Source organism: Conger conger, chromosome 1 (genome assembly GCF_963514075.1).
Source record: "Conger conger chromosome 1, fConCon1.1, whole genome shotgun sequence".
Lineage (NCBI taxonomy): Eukaryota > Metazoa > Chordata > Actinopteri > Anguilliformes > Congridae > Conger > Conger conger.
This window is the reverse complement of record NC_083760.1, coordinates 22,238,595-22,251,819: the sequence shown is the minus strand read 5'-3', so window position 1 is coordinate 22,251,819 and position 13,225 is coordinate 22,238,595. Positions and strand designations below refer to the sequence as shown.

The following is a 13,225-nucleotide window of genomic DNA, read 5'->3' as shown; positions in this document are numbered from 1 at the left end:
AGATCCGTTGTTCAGCTTAAGGACACAGTGTACTGTGATTTAATATCTGCGCTTGAGAGTTATTAGTGTCCGGAGCCAAACCCCCACACACCACACTGCTGTCTGTGCTCTGTGTCCTTCGTGAGGGATTTCAACCAGTGTGTATACTCCCGCTGAGTGGGATGATATGTGTTTATGTGTGATGTGTGGGTGTGAGAGTCCAAGTGTAGTGAAATGTATCGGTGATGCGTCTTGCTCTTTACGTGTGTGGGCGATGCGTTTCCCTATGTGTGCTGTGTTTCTGTGTACAGTGTGTGTTTCTGTGCTTGTGTGTGTGTGTGTGTGGGACTATCAGTGTGTGTGTGTGTTTGCGTGAGTGAGTTTGGGTGTACTGTATGAGAGTGCAGGCACGCACGTGTGTGTGCACGTGCGTGTGGGACTATGAATGTGTGTTTGCGTGAGTGAGTGTGAGTGTACTGTATCAGATTGTGGGCACGTGTGTGTGTGTATGATTGTGTGTGAGTAACTGTGCGAGCAAGTGGGCTGGGCCTTGCTGAGTGTGCTTCTCCTGTGCTATGGTAACTTCAACACGGAGCACAGTGCAGTCTGCTCACGGTAACTGGAACAGGGAGCATAGCAGAGTTACCGGGCGCAGACTCCGCGGCTCCTCCACACGCCTGGCAGGCTGCCACTTGGCAGCCAAAGAAAGGTGCCCTTCCTGGCCCTGCTCAACTACCGCACAGCTACAGACCCTCCGACGTGGAAATTTGCCTTTTCATTTATCAACACATAAATTGTTTTAAAATATTCTCTGTCACGCTTGCCGGCCCTTTGAAATGCATTTCTGGGAAGCTGAAAAACGATTAGGTCTTTAGATAGATATATAAAGTGGCGCAGAAAATAACTTAGACATAGGCAGTGGAAGGAATGTCCGTGAATCATTCCCAACTAAAGCAATCAATGAACAGTAGCCTTTAAATATTATGGCAGAAGCAAAACAGTGTTAGCCATATCTTGCTATAAACAACAAGGGACACCCCCACCCCCTCCCCAAACAAACTTGTAACATGATGAATTTTCTGTTTTAGTTTATCTGATAAGCAAATGTATTGTGTGTTCTGTTTGGTTTCTGCAGTGTTAAATTACGTTCAGTCACCATCTTTAGGTGTAGAAATCACTTGGGTTTGTCCTTGCACAACCCTAAGAGTCGGTGACTCTTGATAATAAGAGGAAAACAGGATGCGTTGCCCACAGAAAAAATGTACTGAGATGTCAGTTTGATTGAAGTTCAAAATTGCGGTAAATAAATACGCTTGGAGAATTTGTTCTTATTTTTTTAAATTTAACCTTAAATATGCTGACAAAATATAAACCGATCTGTTTACATGAACTCGCTATTGTTCCGCTGCTTGTTTATGTAAAAAAATCGAATGAAGGCCCCCTTCTATGTTTACACAGTGTCCTTGTAAGGATGTCAGCAAGAAATGTGTGCTCCTTTTGAAACTCAAGCCTTGGTTTCAAAAAAATATATATACATTTATATTTGAATCACCTGTTAAAGATACAGTAAAAAGCAGCTAGGCCTGACAGAAATATGACACATGATACTGCCGAGCTGTGGCAGATGGTGTTTACACTGCAAATGTGGCTTTTTTTTCAGGACATGCAATATCTTGTGTACATGTAAGCATAATATTTCCAGCGAACTGGTTTATTTAACATGCGATTTTTAATGGCCATTGAACTGGTTTTGATTAGATTACCGAACTGCGTCCTGGAGCCATGAGAGAGTTCATTGACCTCTTGAACTGAAGAGGTCAAGTTGTCTTTGATTTCTCATATGAAAATCCTTTTGGTAGAATGCGGAATATGTATGAATGCACTATAACATTCACTCAGTTGGGAAGTTGAGTTGTAATTTGCATATGTGCTTAATTCTTTCCCAGTAAGCACGTTCTGTGAAGTGTTTGAACGCAGATGTTTTTTGGGTGTCTTTGTGGAGTGTTGGTCCTGCTCATGCCCTGTTCCTATGCCCTGCAGGTGATGCTGGCAGCACAGGGCACTGGGCCTGTTTTTTGGGTGTCTTTGTGGAGTGTTGGTCCTGCTCATGCCCTGTTCCTATGCCCTGCAGGCGATCCTGGCAGCACAAGGCACTGGGCCTGTTTTTTGCGGTCTTTGTGGAGTGTTGGTCCTGCTCATGCCCTGTTCCTATGCCCTGCAGGCGATCCTGGCTGCACAGGGCACTGGGCCTGTTTTTTGGGGGTCTTTGTGGAGTGTTGGTCCTGCTGATGCCCTGTTCCTATGCCCTGCAGGTGATGCTGGCAGCACAGGGCACTGGGCCTGTTTTTTGGGGGTCTTTGTGGAGTGTTGGTCCTGCTCATGCCCTGTTCCTATGCCCTGCAGGCGATCCTGGCTGCACAGGGCACTGGGCCTGTTTTTTGGGGGTCTTTGTGGAGTGTTGGTCCTGCTCATGCCCTGTTCCTATGCCCTGCAGGCGATCCTGGCAGCACAGGGCACTGCACCCCCTCCTGCCCCGGCCCCCCGTCCTCCTACCCCGGCCAGCACCGCAGCCGGCCCGCGTCTGACCCACCCGTCCCAGCAGAACCAGCCTCACACCAGGGGGGGTCCAGTTCTGGCACCCAAACCGCCCACCAGCCATCGGGAGGGCCTTTTCAGAAAGACAGCAACACAGCGCCTGAACAAGTAAGAACCAGCACCCCCCTACACCTCTGCTCTCCTGTTCCCGCTTCTCTGACTCTTACGAGCGTCTAATATCACGCTGTACCGGGCATGAAGAGAGCTATTACTGAAGGTAATTAGTACAATATGTTCGGGTGAAACGTGACCGCTTTGTTGCGACACGATTAGAAACAGCGGGAGTATTCGTTTCTGTTACAGTGCGGGCGCAGGACGGTTGTTAATCGGTGTGGGTGGGTGTATTTGTTTAGTTGCCGTTGTTTTTCAATGGGGTTTTTGCCCATGCCGTGTAATCCAGGTGAACGCGACTGAACCCAGGTGAACCGGCCTAGCTGGCCTCGCGCGGTGTGTGAACGCGTCTTTTCTCACGCAGTCGGGGCCAGAGGAAGTGGCGGTCGCTGTAATGGGGATACGGGATAGCTGCTCACAATGCTCCCTCACCGCAGTAAACACAAAGCGGTTCAGCTGCCGGGCCCTGTTTAGAAGCGCAGAACGGTTATTTTGTTTGGAGATTAGCAGAAGAGGATGGAAAAAAGACAGAATGAGAGAGAGAGTAGGGGGGAAAGGAGGGAGCTCAAACTGCCATCTGTTTCCCACGCTGCAGTATGACTTTATTACTGAACATCTGGCCAAATTACACAACAATTGCCCAAACCTCAGCGATAGCAACAGTTGTTTGTTTAAAGCACATGGCTTCAATGGAGGGCTAGTCTCCCCCAGTAAGTGGTAACGGCTCTCTATCTCTCTGTCTCTCTCTCTCCCCCTCCTCTCTGTCTCTCTCCCACCCTCTCTGTCTCTCCATTTCTCTATCCCTCCCTCCGTCCTTCAGTCTCTCCCCCCTCACTCTCTCCCTCTCTCTGTGTGAGGCGCATCACCCCATCACCGCTGGCCCGCTGGCCCCCACCTTTACTCACCAAGTCTCGTTTCACTAACATTTTTGTGGGATCTATTAGCATGGAGCTGGAAATCAAGAGGAACCACCCACATTTACGGCCCTTTTTTTTGTTTTTTGCCCGAAGGAAACACTGTGGCACACAGCGCTTTTGTGTTCATGTCTGAGCTCAAGGGTGGGGGCTCCAGTTAATCAGCAGACTTTCGGCTTTACCAAACCGGAGACAGTGGCCGGTGTGCAGGGTCACGTTTTGGGGCCGGCGAGTGAGGTGCACTCTGTCTTGGGGAAGGTGAGGGGAGAGAGCGTGTGTTGGGAGAGGGGAGGGGGGCGTGGGGAGTGGGGGCAGGAATAAGCTTGTAGAGTGGGGGTAGATGGAGTGAGGTGCACTCTGTCACAGGGAAGGTGAGGGGAGAGAGCGTATGTTGGGAGAGGGGAGGGGGGCGTGGGGAGTGGGGGCAGGAATAAGCTGGTAGAGTGGGGGTAGGTGGAGTGAGGTGCACTCTGTCACAGGGAAGGTGAGGGGAGAGAGCGTATGTTGGGAGAGGGGAGGGGGGCGTGGGGAGTGGGGGCAGGAATAAGCTGGTAGAGTGGGGGTAGATGGAGTGAGGTGCACTCTGTCACAGGGAAGGTGAGGGGAGAGAGCGTATGTTGGGAAAGGGGAGGGGGGCGTGGGCAGTGGGGGCAGGAATAAGCTTGTAGAGTGGAGGTAGATGGAGTGAGGTGCACTCTGTCACAGGGAAGGTGAGGGGAGAGAGCGTATGTTGGGAGAGGGGAGGGGGGCGTGGGGATTGGGGGCAGGAATAAGCTGGTAGAGTGGGGGTAGATGGAGTGAGGTGCACTCTGTCACAGGGAAGATGAGAGGAGAGAGCGTGTGTTGCGAGTGGGGAGTGGGGGCAGGAATAAGTCGGCAGAGTGGGGGTAGGTGCAGTGTTTGCTCCTCTGTGTGTGCCTTCCTGGCAGTCGCTGTGTTTACCCTCCTCACGCGGAATTCCAGAGCCCCCCCCCCCTCTCTCTCTCCCTCTCCCTCTCTTTCTCTCTCCCCCCTCTCTCTCCCTCTCTCTCTTCCTCTCTCTCCCCCTCTGTCTCGCTCTCTCACTCTCACTCCCTCCCTCCCTCCACACTGTCCTGCATTTTTGTGGCCAGCCCTGTATGACAGGGGAGAGTGTGGGAAAAACTGAAAAATTGAAAGACCAAAAATATGCTGGTGGAACCGGAGAGAGAGAGAGGAGTTGAGATCTGTCTGAAAGAAAGGATGACTGTTCACTGAAGGTGGAATAATAGACTAGCATCGGTCGTATTATGATGCTGTTCTGCCACGTGTTGTGTCCATAGCCTCTTTAGAGCCCTGGTATGGTTTTGCAATATGACTGAGTGCTGTCTGGTTTAAAGGCTGAGGACACTTCCTGTTCATCCTCAGACCTGCTCCAAACAACTGACCTCTGTCTCCAGAAATGCAATTTAGATTTACAATCTTAAACATGTGTTGGCCTTGCCTGCTTCTATCAAAACATTTATCATATGCTTCGATGATAAAAGAGTACAGTTGTTTTTTGTTGTTGCTGTGTTTTATTTGAATGTGTCCTGTACGTGTATGTGTAGTTGAACTACTTACCGTGCAAGGAGAAGTCCCCACTGTGCATTGTCACTGATGTGGGTCAGAAAGGGAAATGAGCAGAAGAAAGACAACAGGTTTAATTCATCCTTATAGCCAAGGCTGTTCTCTATTTGGAAGGAAGATTGGGGCTTCAAAGAGATTCCTGGAACCTGTTACTATGCCTTCAGCCAATCCGAAGTCAGGGTCACAAGGACACTTTGCTTCATTGCTTCCACTGATTGAACGAGCTCATCAGTATTTGTTCCAATTGGACATTCTGTCTCATTAATTTTTTGCAGGCCAACAGCAGTTACCCCATGTGTGATAATTGTTTCAATTTCGCAAAGAGACTACAATATATTTTCTCCTGACCCCTCCCCCCCCTCTCAAACCAGGGAAAAGGCTAACACTTTAGGGTTGATTGTCTGTCATTTTTAGGGTCTAAATGAGCATCCATCTTGAACTGAAGGTTGAACCTTTCGCCATTTTCCCATCAGCCCCTTTGTGCTGCTCGCATCCTGCCCAATGGAGCGTCAGCAGACAGCGCCGTCCAGGCTTTCTCAACAGGGGCCAGTGGTGGAAGAGTCAGACCTCTCCATTATGTGGGAGACATTCCTCTCTTATTGTCCGACACTCTGTATCCCAGACCCTCTTTCTCTGAGAAAAGTCTTCTCCGCCCGCCTGACCTTTCCCTCACACAAAACCTCCTCGTCCGTTTGCGCAATTTACACCTTCCTCCTCTCTGCCTACAGTACACGTTCGCATTTGCTGGATTTTTCCGTATTTTAATTGTCACATCCTAACATGAAAGTCGCTACATAGCAGTTGCACAGGCAGCATATACGTATACATATACATACATGCTATTGAAAAGCCTTCTACAATGAAATGTGCCACCAATCTACTGTCGTGTTATCTGTCATGGCCAAAAAAACAACTACCAATATTATTAGTCTTAAAATAAACAAAACCAAAAATGTTAATATTTCTACAAAATAAAATGACGATCTTGTACATACTTGATGCCATGCCAAGGGCGAGAACACTTCTCAGGCAGCGAGCTGTTAATAAGCAGTGATGCTTGTTATCTCTATCCTCACTGCAGTGCATGTCATCACACGTTTACCTCTGATTCAGTCCATTGAAGCAACACCGTGCACCATGACTTTTGTCAGTCATGAGTGGATCCTTCCCCTATGTATTGGCAGTTCTGGCAGCAAATTGTCAAGTGGTGTGCACCACAGTGTTTGCTTACTCCCATGTTGACATTACAGGCCTCGGTATCCACCCCGAGTCTTGTTCACTATCTTGTGGAAGTGGTGGGGTTTATATTTCAACCATAATCGGTGTTATTAATGTCATATTAGGGCAAAAGGAAAGTTGATATGAATAGGAGCTGATGGGAAAGAAAATAAATGATTTAACTCACTATATTTGTCAGTAAACTATACATCACAGAAACACATTTACTCTTAATAAAAGTTCAGTGTTAAAGAGGAGTGGAAAAGTCTGCATACAAACTGCTCCAGTGTGCACAGAACAGACATACAGAAGGCTTGTTCTGGCACATTTAGAATGATCGCTTACTGTACTGTGCATAGCACAGGACCTACAGCGGTGCCCCTCTATAGCCTCCAGTGGAAGGAGTTGTGAGGTCTTGCATTTAAGATGACTTAAGTTACAGATTTAGAAGAAGCACTTTGTAAGACAAACAAATGAACATGTTTCTCATTGAATTTGTTAAGGGCTGGCAAGTTCTTCTTACAGTTGAAACTCAGGCAACTAAGGTTCAAGTATCGCATTTCTAATAGCGTGACAATTACTGCAACACTATAAAATGTCTAAATCTTTTGCTTTTTTTTTCTGCCGATCAAATAAAGCCAGCACTAAGAGCTAGAGCCCAGTTGATGAGTTTGGACAGAGGAATCCGTAATCTACCCCAGGTGTATGAGGTGTATTAAGCATACAAACACGTGTGTGTACAACTGCCTTCAACCATGCTAATTATGTTGTTAAATTCTCTACGCGGTGATTTCTGAAAAGGCAGGATCATTGCCATTTTTTTAAATCTAGCTCTTAAGCAGCCTTATGGACATGTAATGAAAATGGTGTTTTGGCCCATTATTTAGACTGATGTCTTTTTGACTGCACTTTGTACTGGTTGACTCTCCTATCGCTGCTGTGTCTGCCACACTCCCGATAACATCTCGGGATTTACGTCCCGTAATGACATCAGCGGCCATCCTTGAGTGCATCTGCCAGTTAGCCATGAAGGTGGAATGCTCCCTTTCTGCCGTTATTGGGTGACTGCCTGTTGTAAAATGTTCCCCAGGAACTGTGTAATGGTTTGAAAGGATAAACTGTGCGACTCCTACAAGGGAACCCTGTATGCCCTCATTATGTAATATCTTCTTCGTAATGCTTCTTTGGCAAGCTGCTGTACCAGGCTGGGAGGTTAATTACGGAGAAGCTTTATTTACTGTTTGCATTAAAAATACAGAGTTAATGTATAGCATCTTAGTCTTCCCAGTCTGTATAGCATCTAAGTCTTTTTTTCCTCATTCGAAGGCTTTGCCTTGAGATAAAGGAGTATTGTGCCTCTCTGAGCCTGAAACAGTCGTAATTTTTACAGAAAATTACTTTCCTGGCATTTAGCACGCACTCTTACCCAGAGTGACTTAGAAATCAAACGTAAGTGCAAAGATCAGGCACCGAAGTAGAGTTATTCACTAGAGGTGGAAAGTATGGTCGTAAGAGAAGACGGCAAGTGCAAGAAGTGCCGACTCAGTTGGCAACTTGTCACCTACCCTGTTAAACTAAGCTATACAAACAAGAACAGACCCAAGTTAGACTAAACTATATTAAACTGCTGAGAACCACAGGCTGTGGAAGAAGTGGAGCAGTTGCGCATAATCTGGTTTTAGGGTTTGGTGAAAGTCCGGTAGAGAAGCTGAGTTTTCAGTCCAGAGAGGTTGGTCTCCAGTCTGTTTTTGTTCTGAAGGGCCGGTCCCCTCGGAAGGCTGTTGGCATACGGTAAGGCCAAGGTTATAAAATTAATGCAAGAGGTTACAGCCAGTGGAGGCCAGTGCAGAGGGCTGACCGTGCAGCTGTTTTGAGATGATGTACACCAGGAGGTCAGCCATGTTCTGGATATGCAGTAGTCCTGATGGAAGAGGACCAGAGCCTAAACCAGAAGCTGGGCAGTGTGAACCCCTCTTAAGTGACTAACCTTCAGGCTTCTCATTTTTTGGTCTTGAAAACAGAATTCCTAACCCATAAGAGCTCCGTCTGAATCATTGCCATCGTCTCGTATGACAATGAGGGTATCGGTTTTGCCCCATTCGTTTTTCTCTGCTCCTTACCAATGGTGCAGCTTAGTCCATAAGTTTAAGAGCAGTTATTTTCTCTTATCTTCTCATGCTGTGTGGTGTCTGCAGCAATCAGATGGCTGCTCTGTGCCAGTGCCGTCTACTGCGGATTCCAGGGGACTTTGCTGCTGGGTTGTGCCACCCATCATAAAGAAAACCAATAACAATAATTACGAATATCAACTGGAGAAGGAGATTTATGCTCGCTCAAATTAATGCCGTACCCTATCATTTCCCTGGGGGGATCGCTTGTGTTTCCATGAGCTCTGAAAACACCCAAGCGCCAGGGATCCTCATGTACTGTACTTTTCGCTAAGCTCACCACCAAACCTCACAAGGAAAATTGAGATGTGGAGACGGGATGAAGAGAGCGTAAACCATGGCCACTGGGAACGGTCTGTGTGGCAATTTCCACACTGCTTGAAATAGTGAGACACCTACAAAACAGTGTTAGTACAGCCGGAGCTTGTCTCTTTCTAAATACAGATTCCCCGATTCCTGACCTTTTGCCCAGACTTGGCTTTGGGCCTGCAGGTATATGAATTCACACACCGAGCATGATATCTGCTTACTTTTATCAGTCTGTTGCTGGATTTTGTAGGAAGGAAGACATTGAAAGGGGCTCAGTCAGTGTAGGCTACTCAACAGATTCCTACAGGTTAGCAGTTGTCAGTGAGATGTGTAACTCCATGATTGGTGCTGTGTCTTCTATAGCGCTTGATGATTTATAGCATGGAAAACTGCCACTGGCTTTGGGAGGAGTTCTCCTGTCTGGGTGGCATATCAGTGTGTTTGAGTGGTTCGGCAGTGAAGTGAGTGTATAATATCAACGATTCCTAACAGGGGAGATTCAAAAATAAGGTAGCTGAAGATTTGGTTGGGTCCAGACGCTTCATACTCGCTGTATTCTGGGAAAACAGAGGGACAGTGAATACCCCCACCCCACAATGTACCAAAAGTGAAAACATTATCCTGGGGTCAAACATAAGCATATGGGAAAGTGATATTGAAAAAAGTACAGATTTTGAAATTGATCTAGCATAGTATTGTAAGAGTGACTTCCACTAAAGATGTTTTGGCAGTCTTGACCCGAAGACGCACTTTATTATACTGTAAATCAGTACTGCAATAAATGTATTATTCTTACCCCTGTGTGCTCCTCTCCTGCAGAATGGCTCAAGCTAAGTAGGTGTGGGTGTGATTTGTACTTTGGTGGAGAGACCTCTTTGGAAATACAAAGGTGCTGCTGGAAGTGCTGTTGGTGTAGGGGCCAGTATTCTGCCTGGAACTAATCGAAGATCTGACTTCTGAGGAAGATCTGATGAAGATCTGCCCTGTGTAGTTACAGGATAGGCTGAGCTTTGCGAGCAGTCACTTTTTTTACATTCGGGGCTCACCATTAGCTGACCTTGTCCAGGAGTCCATAGCAGTGGTTCACAGTTGACTCTGGCCCACCTGGGTGAGTTTCAGTCGGTCAGGGTTTCTGCTGTGTAAGTGTCCTCTAGCTGTTTTCCAAGCACCTGCAGGTTTCCAGAGACGTGCCTCTCCTTCACTCCTGTAGCACACTGTTATGCGTGTGTGTGTGTGTGTGTGTGTGTGTGTGTGTGTGTGTATGTGTGTGTGGTGTCATTAAGTGTGTGCAGGTACATGCACTAGTACAGCTGTCCACAGAAGCAGGAAACCCCACACCAGCGGTGGCAAAGAAACGGGGGCTCGGCCAAACGACAAAGCCCTTTTCTCTCCTTTAATCATGTGCTCCTGACACAAGCGTGTGCATACTCTGTGCGTGTGGTTAGACACTCTCCCCGCAGGTCGGCATCGTGCGGAGAGAGCGCTCACACGTATCGCGTTTCTGCTTACAGGCAGTGTTCTCCCGAGGCCCACGCCAGCGGCGCTGGATCCAACGCGCAACATGTCGTCTACGAGACCGTCTGCGGGAAAGCAGGTGGGTGGGCCCCCGGCGCCGCTCCAAAACGCTGGGGCACAGCGGCACACGCTAAACCAAAACACGGGCCTCGCTTCTAATTACCGCCTGCCTTTCACAGAAGGGTCCTGCTGTCTTGCTTACTGTCTTTCTGTGTCGCCCGTTGCCGTGTGTTCCACGCGTCACAGAAGCTTGTGTGTCTGTGTTGGGGTGCCCTTGTCGCCAGTCGTTTGGGTGGAGGGGGGGTGAGGTAGTTGTCCTGTGCAATGCCAAAGCCACAGGTTTCAGTTCCACCGGTCACACACAGCACACATAGTGACCATTCCTTCCCTCGGTTTGATAAGCGATATCCATTGCTGCTCTTATTTTTACCTCCATTGAAAGGTGACAAGTGAGCCTGCTCGCTCCAGGCCTGCAGCGCCATGTCTGGGAATGAACTTCTCGGCATCGCAACAAATGCAGAATCGTATTTCGTCCGCTTTTACAGCTGCCGTTGAACCACACTGTCTGCTGAGCCGCAGTGGAACCTGAGAAAGGGAGCGCCCGTCCGCCCTTAAGGGTGCCGCGTAACAGGGACGCCCGTATCCGTCTGCACCCCGCGCTACTTTTCCTGGCTGGTTAGCGGCGGCTCTTATCCGCACCACCTCGCTCGGCGGAGAGGAGGCCGAGGCCCTAAAGAAGGATCCGGAGGCTTTAGCCCGATAGTCATCTGTGTTGTAATCAGAATCCCCGATGGCGGGCGGACGCGAATCGGGCATTCTCAGCTGTCGCGGGCTCTTCCCAGCGTGTACGCTGCTCTGCCTCTCTCAAATCCTGTGCCAGCTGCAACCCCCCCCCCCCTCCCAAACCCCCGGAATCACGCTCCAGATCTGGCTCTCGCAGATGACAAGGTGAAATTGCCCTCAAGGCTTGGCATACTTGTGCGTGCCTGTGTTCGTGGAACACTGGTCTTTTTTTCAGGAGACAGACGATAAATTCTGCGTTAAGGGTAAGAGAGTACGTGTGTCGTTTGTTCCGACAGATGGAAACTTGGCCCTAAATCCCACTGGTTCTATAAATTCACTCACCTCGCAATAAAGCGTGGAATTGAATAATTAATCAACCCTTCAGCCTCCAAATGTGTGCCCTGTTTCAGTCATGCCTGTATAATCCCTTGTAATTGTGCTACATAATTATTGGGATTATACTGTTAAAACGTTGCCCCTACTCGTTAGTAAAATGCATTTCTCTTATGGGCTGAATATTTGTTTAATAAAGTTATGTGCTTTTTGGCTGTTCTGCCTGAGTTTGAATGACACATTGAAACGCCTTTCTATCAATGATTAAAACAGGCCTGAAACTTTTATATCGCAAAATATGATCAATCCTTTTATTTTCATGAGCCGTCCCACCATGGTCACTGTAGAAGATTCCATATTAAAAAGTGCATGTTCTTCCGCTTTGTTGAGGAGTTGCTCCTGGAGCATATTTCATCTTGTGGATTCATCTCCAATCTGGCTGTGTGAACTAAATGTAAAAAAAAAATACAATATTTAAATGATCGAGAAGCAGTCCAGTAGCACTTGGTGTTAAAACCATGGATGGTCGAAATGCCTGCTTGTTTTTCTAATGTTTTTACATCCATATTAGGTGAACCAAGTAGGAATTAAATTCCTTTTATACACAGTCCCCCCAACTTTAGGGGACCAAAAGTAATTGGACAAATTAACCCAAACTGAAACTAGAATCAACTCTAGACCCTTTGCTCACTCTTTTATGCATGAACTAATAATGAAACCTGACACATCTGTCTAAGAAACATTTGAGCGGCGAGTTGTCCATTTGATCCCCTAAAATTGTGGGAACTGTTTATAAAATGGCTACAATTCCTACACTGAAACCCTCAATTGAAAGATTGAAGTGCGCACTTTAACTTCATTGACATTGTTTAAATCCTCTTGTTTGACCTTATTTAACCTAACCACGAGTACTGCACTGAGATCTCTTTTGCAAGGGGATCTAAACGTTGGCCTACTGTTGCTACAGTTGCACATGTTCTTTCAGTTGTGTCTCGCTGAATAAAGAGTCCCACAGTGTAATCCACGGCAGGCCATAGGGTGACCCAGAGAATAGTTGTAGTTGGCCTCCTGAGTGCTCAACAGTTGCTCTCCTGTTCAGTTTGGTGTCTACTGTCTGCATTACCACATCATTTGTGCAGTCATCTAGTGACAAGAAGCAATAGTTGACTTTGTGATTCAAAGCATATGGGTTAATAAAAAAGTAAAAATATGAAAGTAATATAAAATATTTCCTACTCATGGCTACTGAAACGTATAATCTTTTAAGTAAATACACACGTAAAATTATTGATGCTCTTATTCAGAGAAAGTGACATCATGGCAAGAGTCCCATCAATAACACAGTATTACAATATTGCATACTGTGTGATCTGCAGGAATAAGTGTATCTTTACAAACTAGCAAGTAACCCATCAGTGAAAACACATCATGCTAGAACTTGTGCCAAGATAAGCATACAGCCAGGCCACTGTATACATAGTGCTTTAAGTGATTATAAAGGAAATCTTTCCTAATCTCTCAATATACAGTAGAATGTGTTTAGGAAAGCGCTATAGAGTAACCATAGGAACAAAGTTTAAGATCAACCACAAGCCTCACATAAACTTTTATCAAGCTAGAAAACAAACGGCACCTGTCACAAATCTATTATCTTCTACTCATTCAGTGTTTCTCCTAGGAGTTTTTTTATGGCTCGGGGGGGGCTGGTGAGAT

The 13,225-nt window shown here is 47.0% G+C and overlaps 1 protein-coding gene across 1 annotated transcript in view; it reads left to right on the top strand.

The window, feature by feature from the left end:
- Positions 1–13,225, top strand: part of ttll5 (tubulin tyrosine ligase-like family, member 5) — an 87,441-nt gene that overhangs the window by 67,782 nt on the left and 6,434 nt on the right. The window contains exons 30-31 of the mRNA XM_061243578.1: positions 2,474–2,682; positions 10,393–10,475. Coding sequence (XP_061099562.1) covers positions 2,474–2,682; positions 10,393–10,475 — 292 coding nt within the window. The remainder of the gene's footprint in view (positions 1–2,473; positions 2,683–10,392; positions 10,476–13,225) is intronic.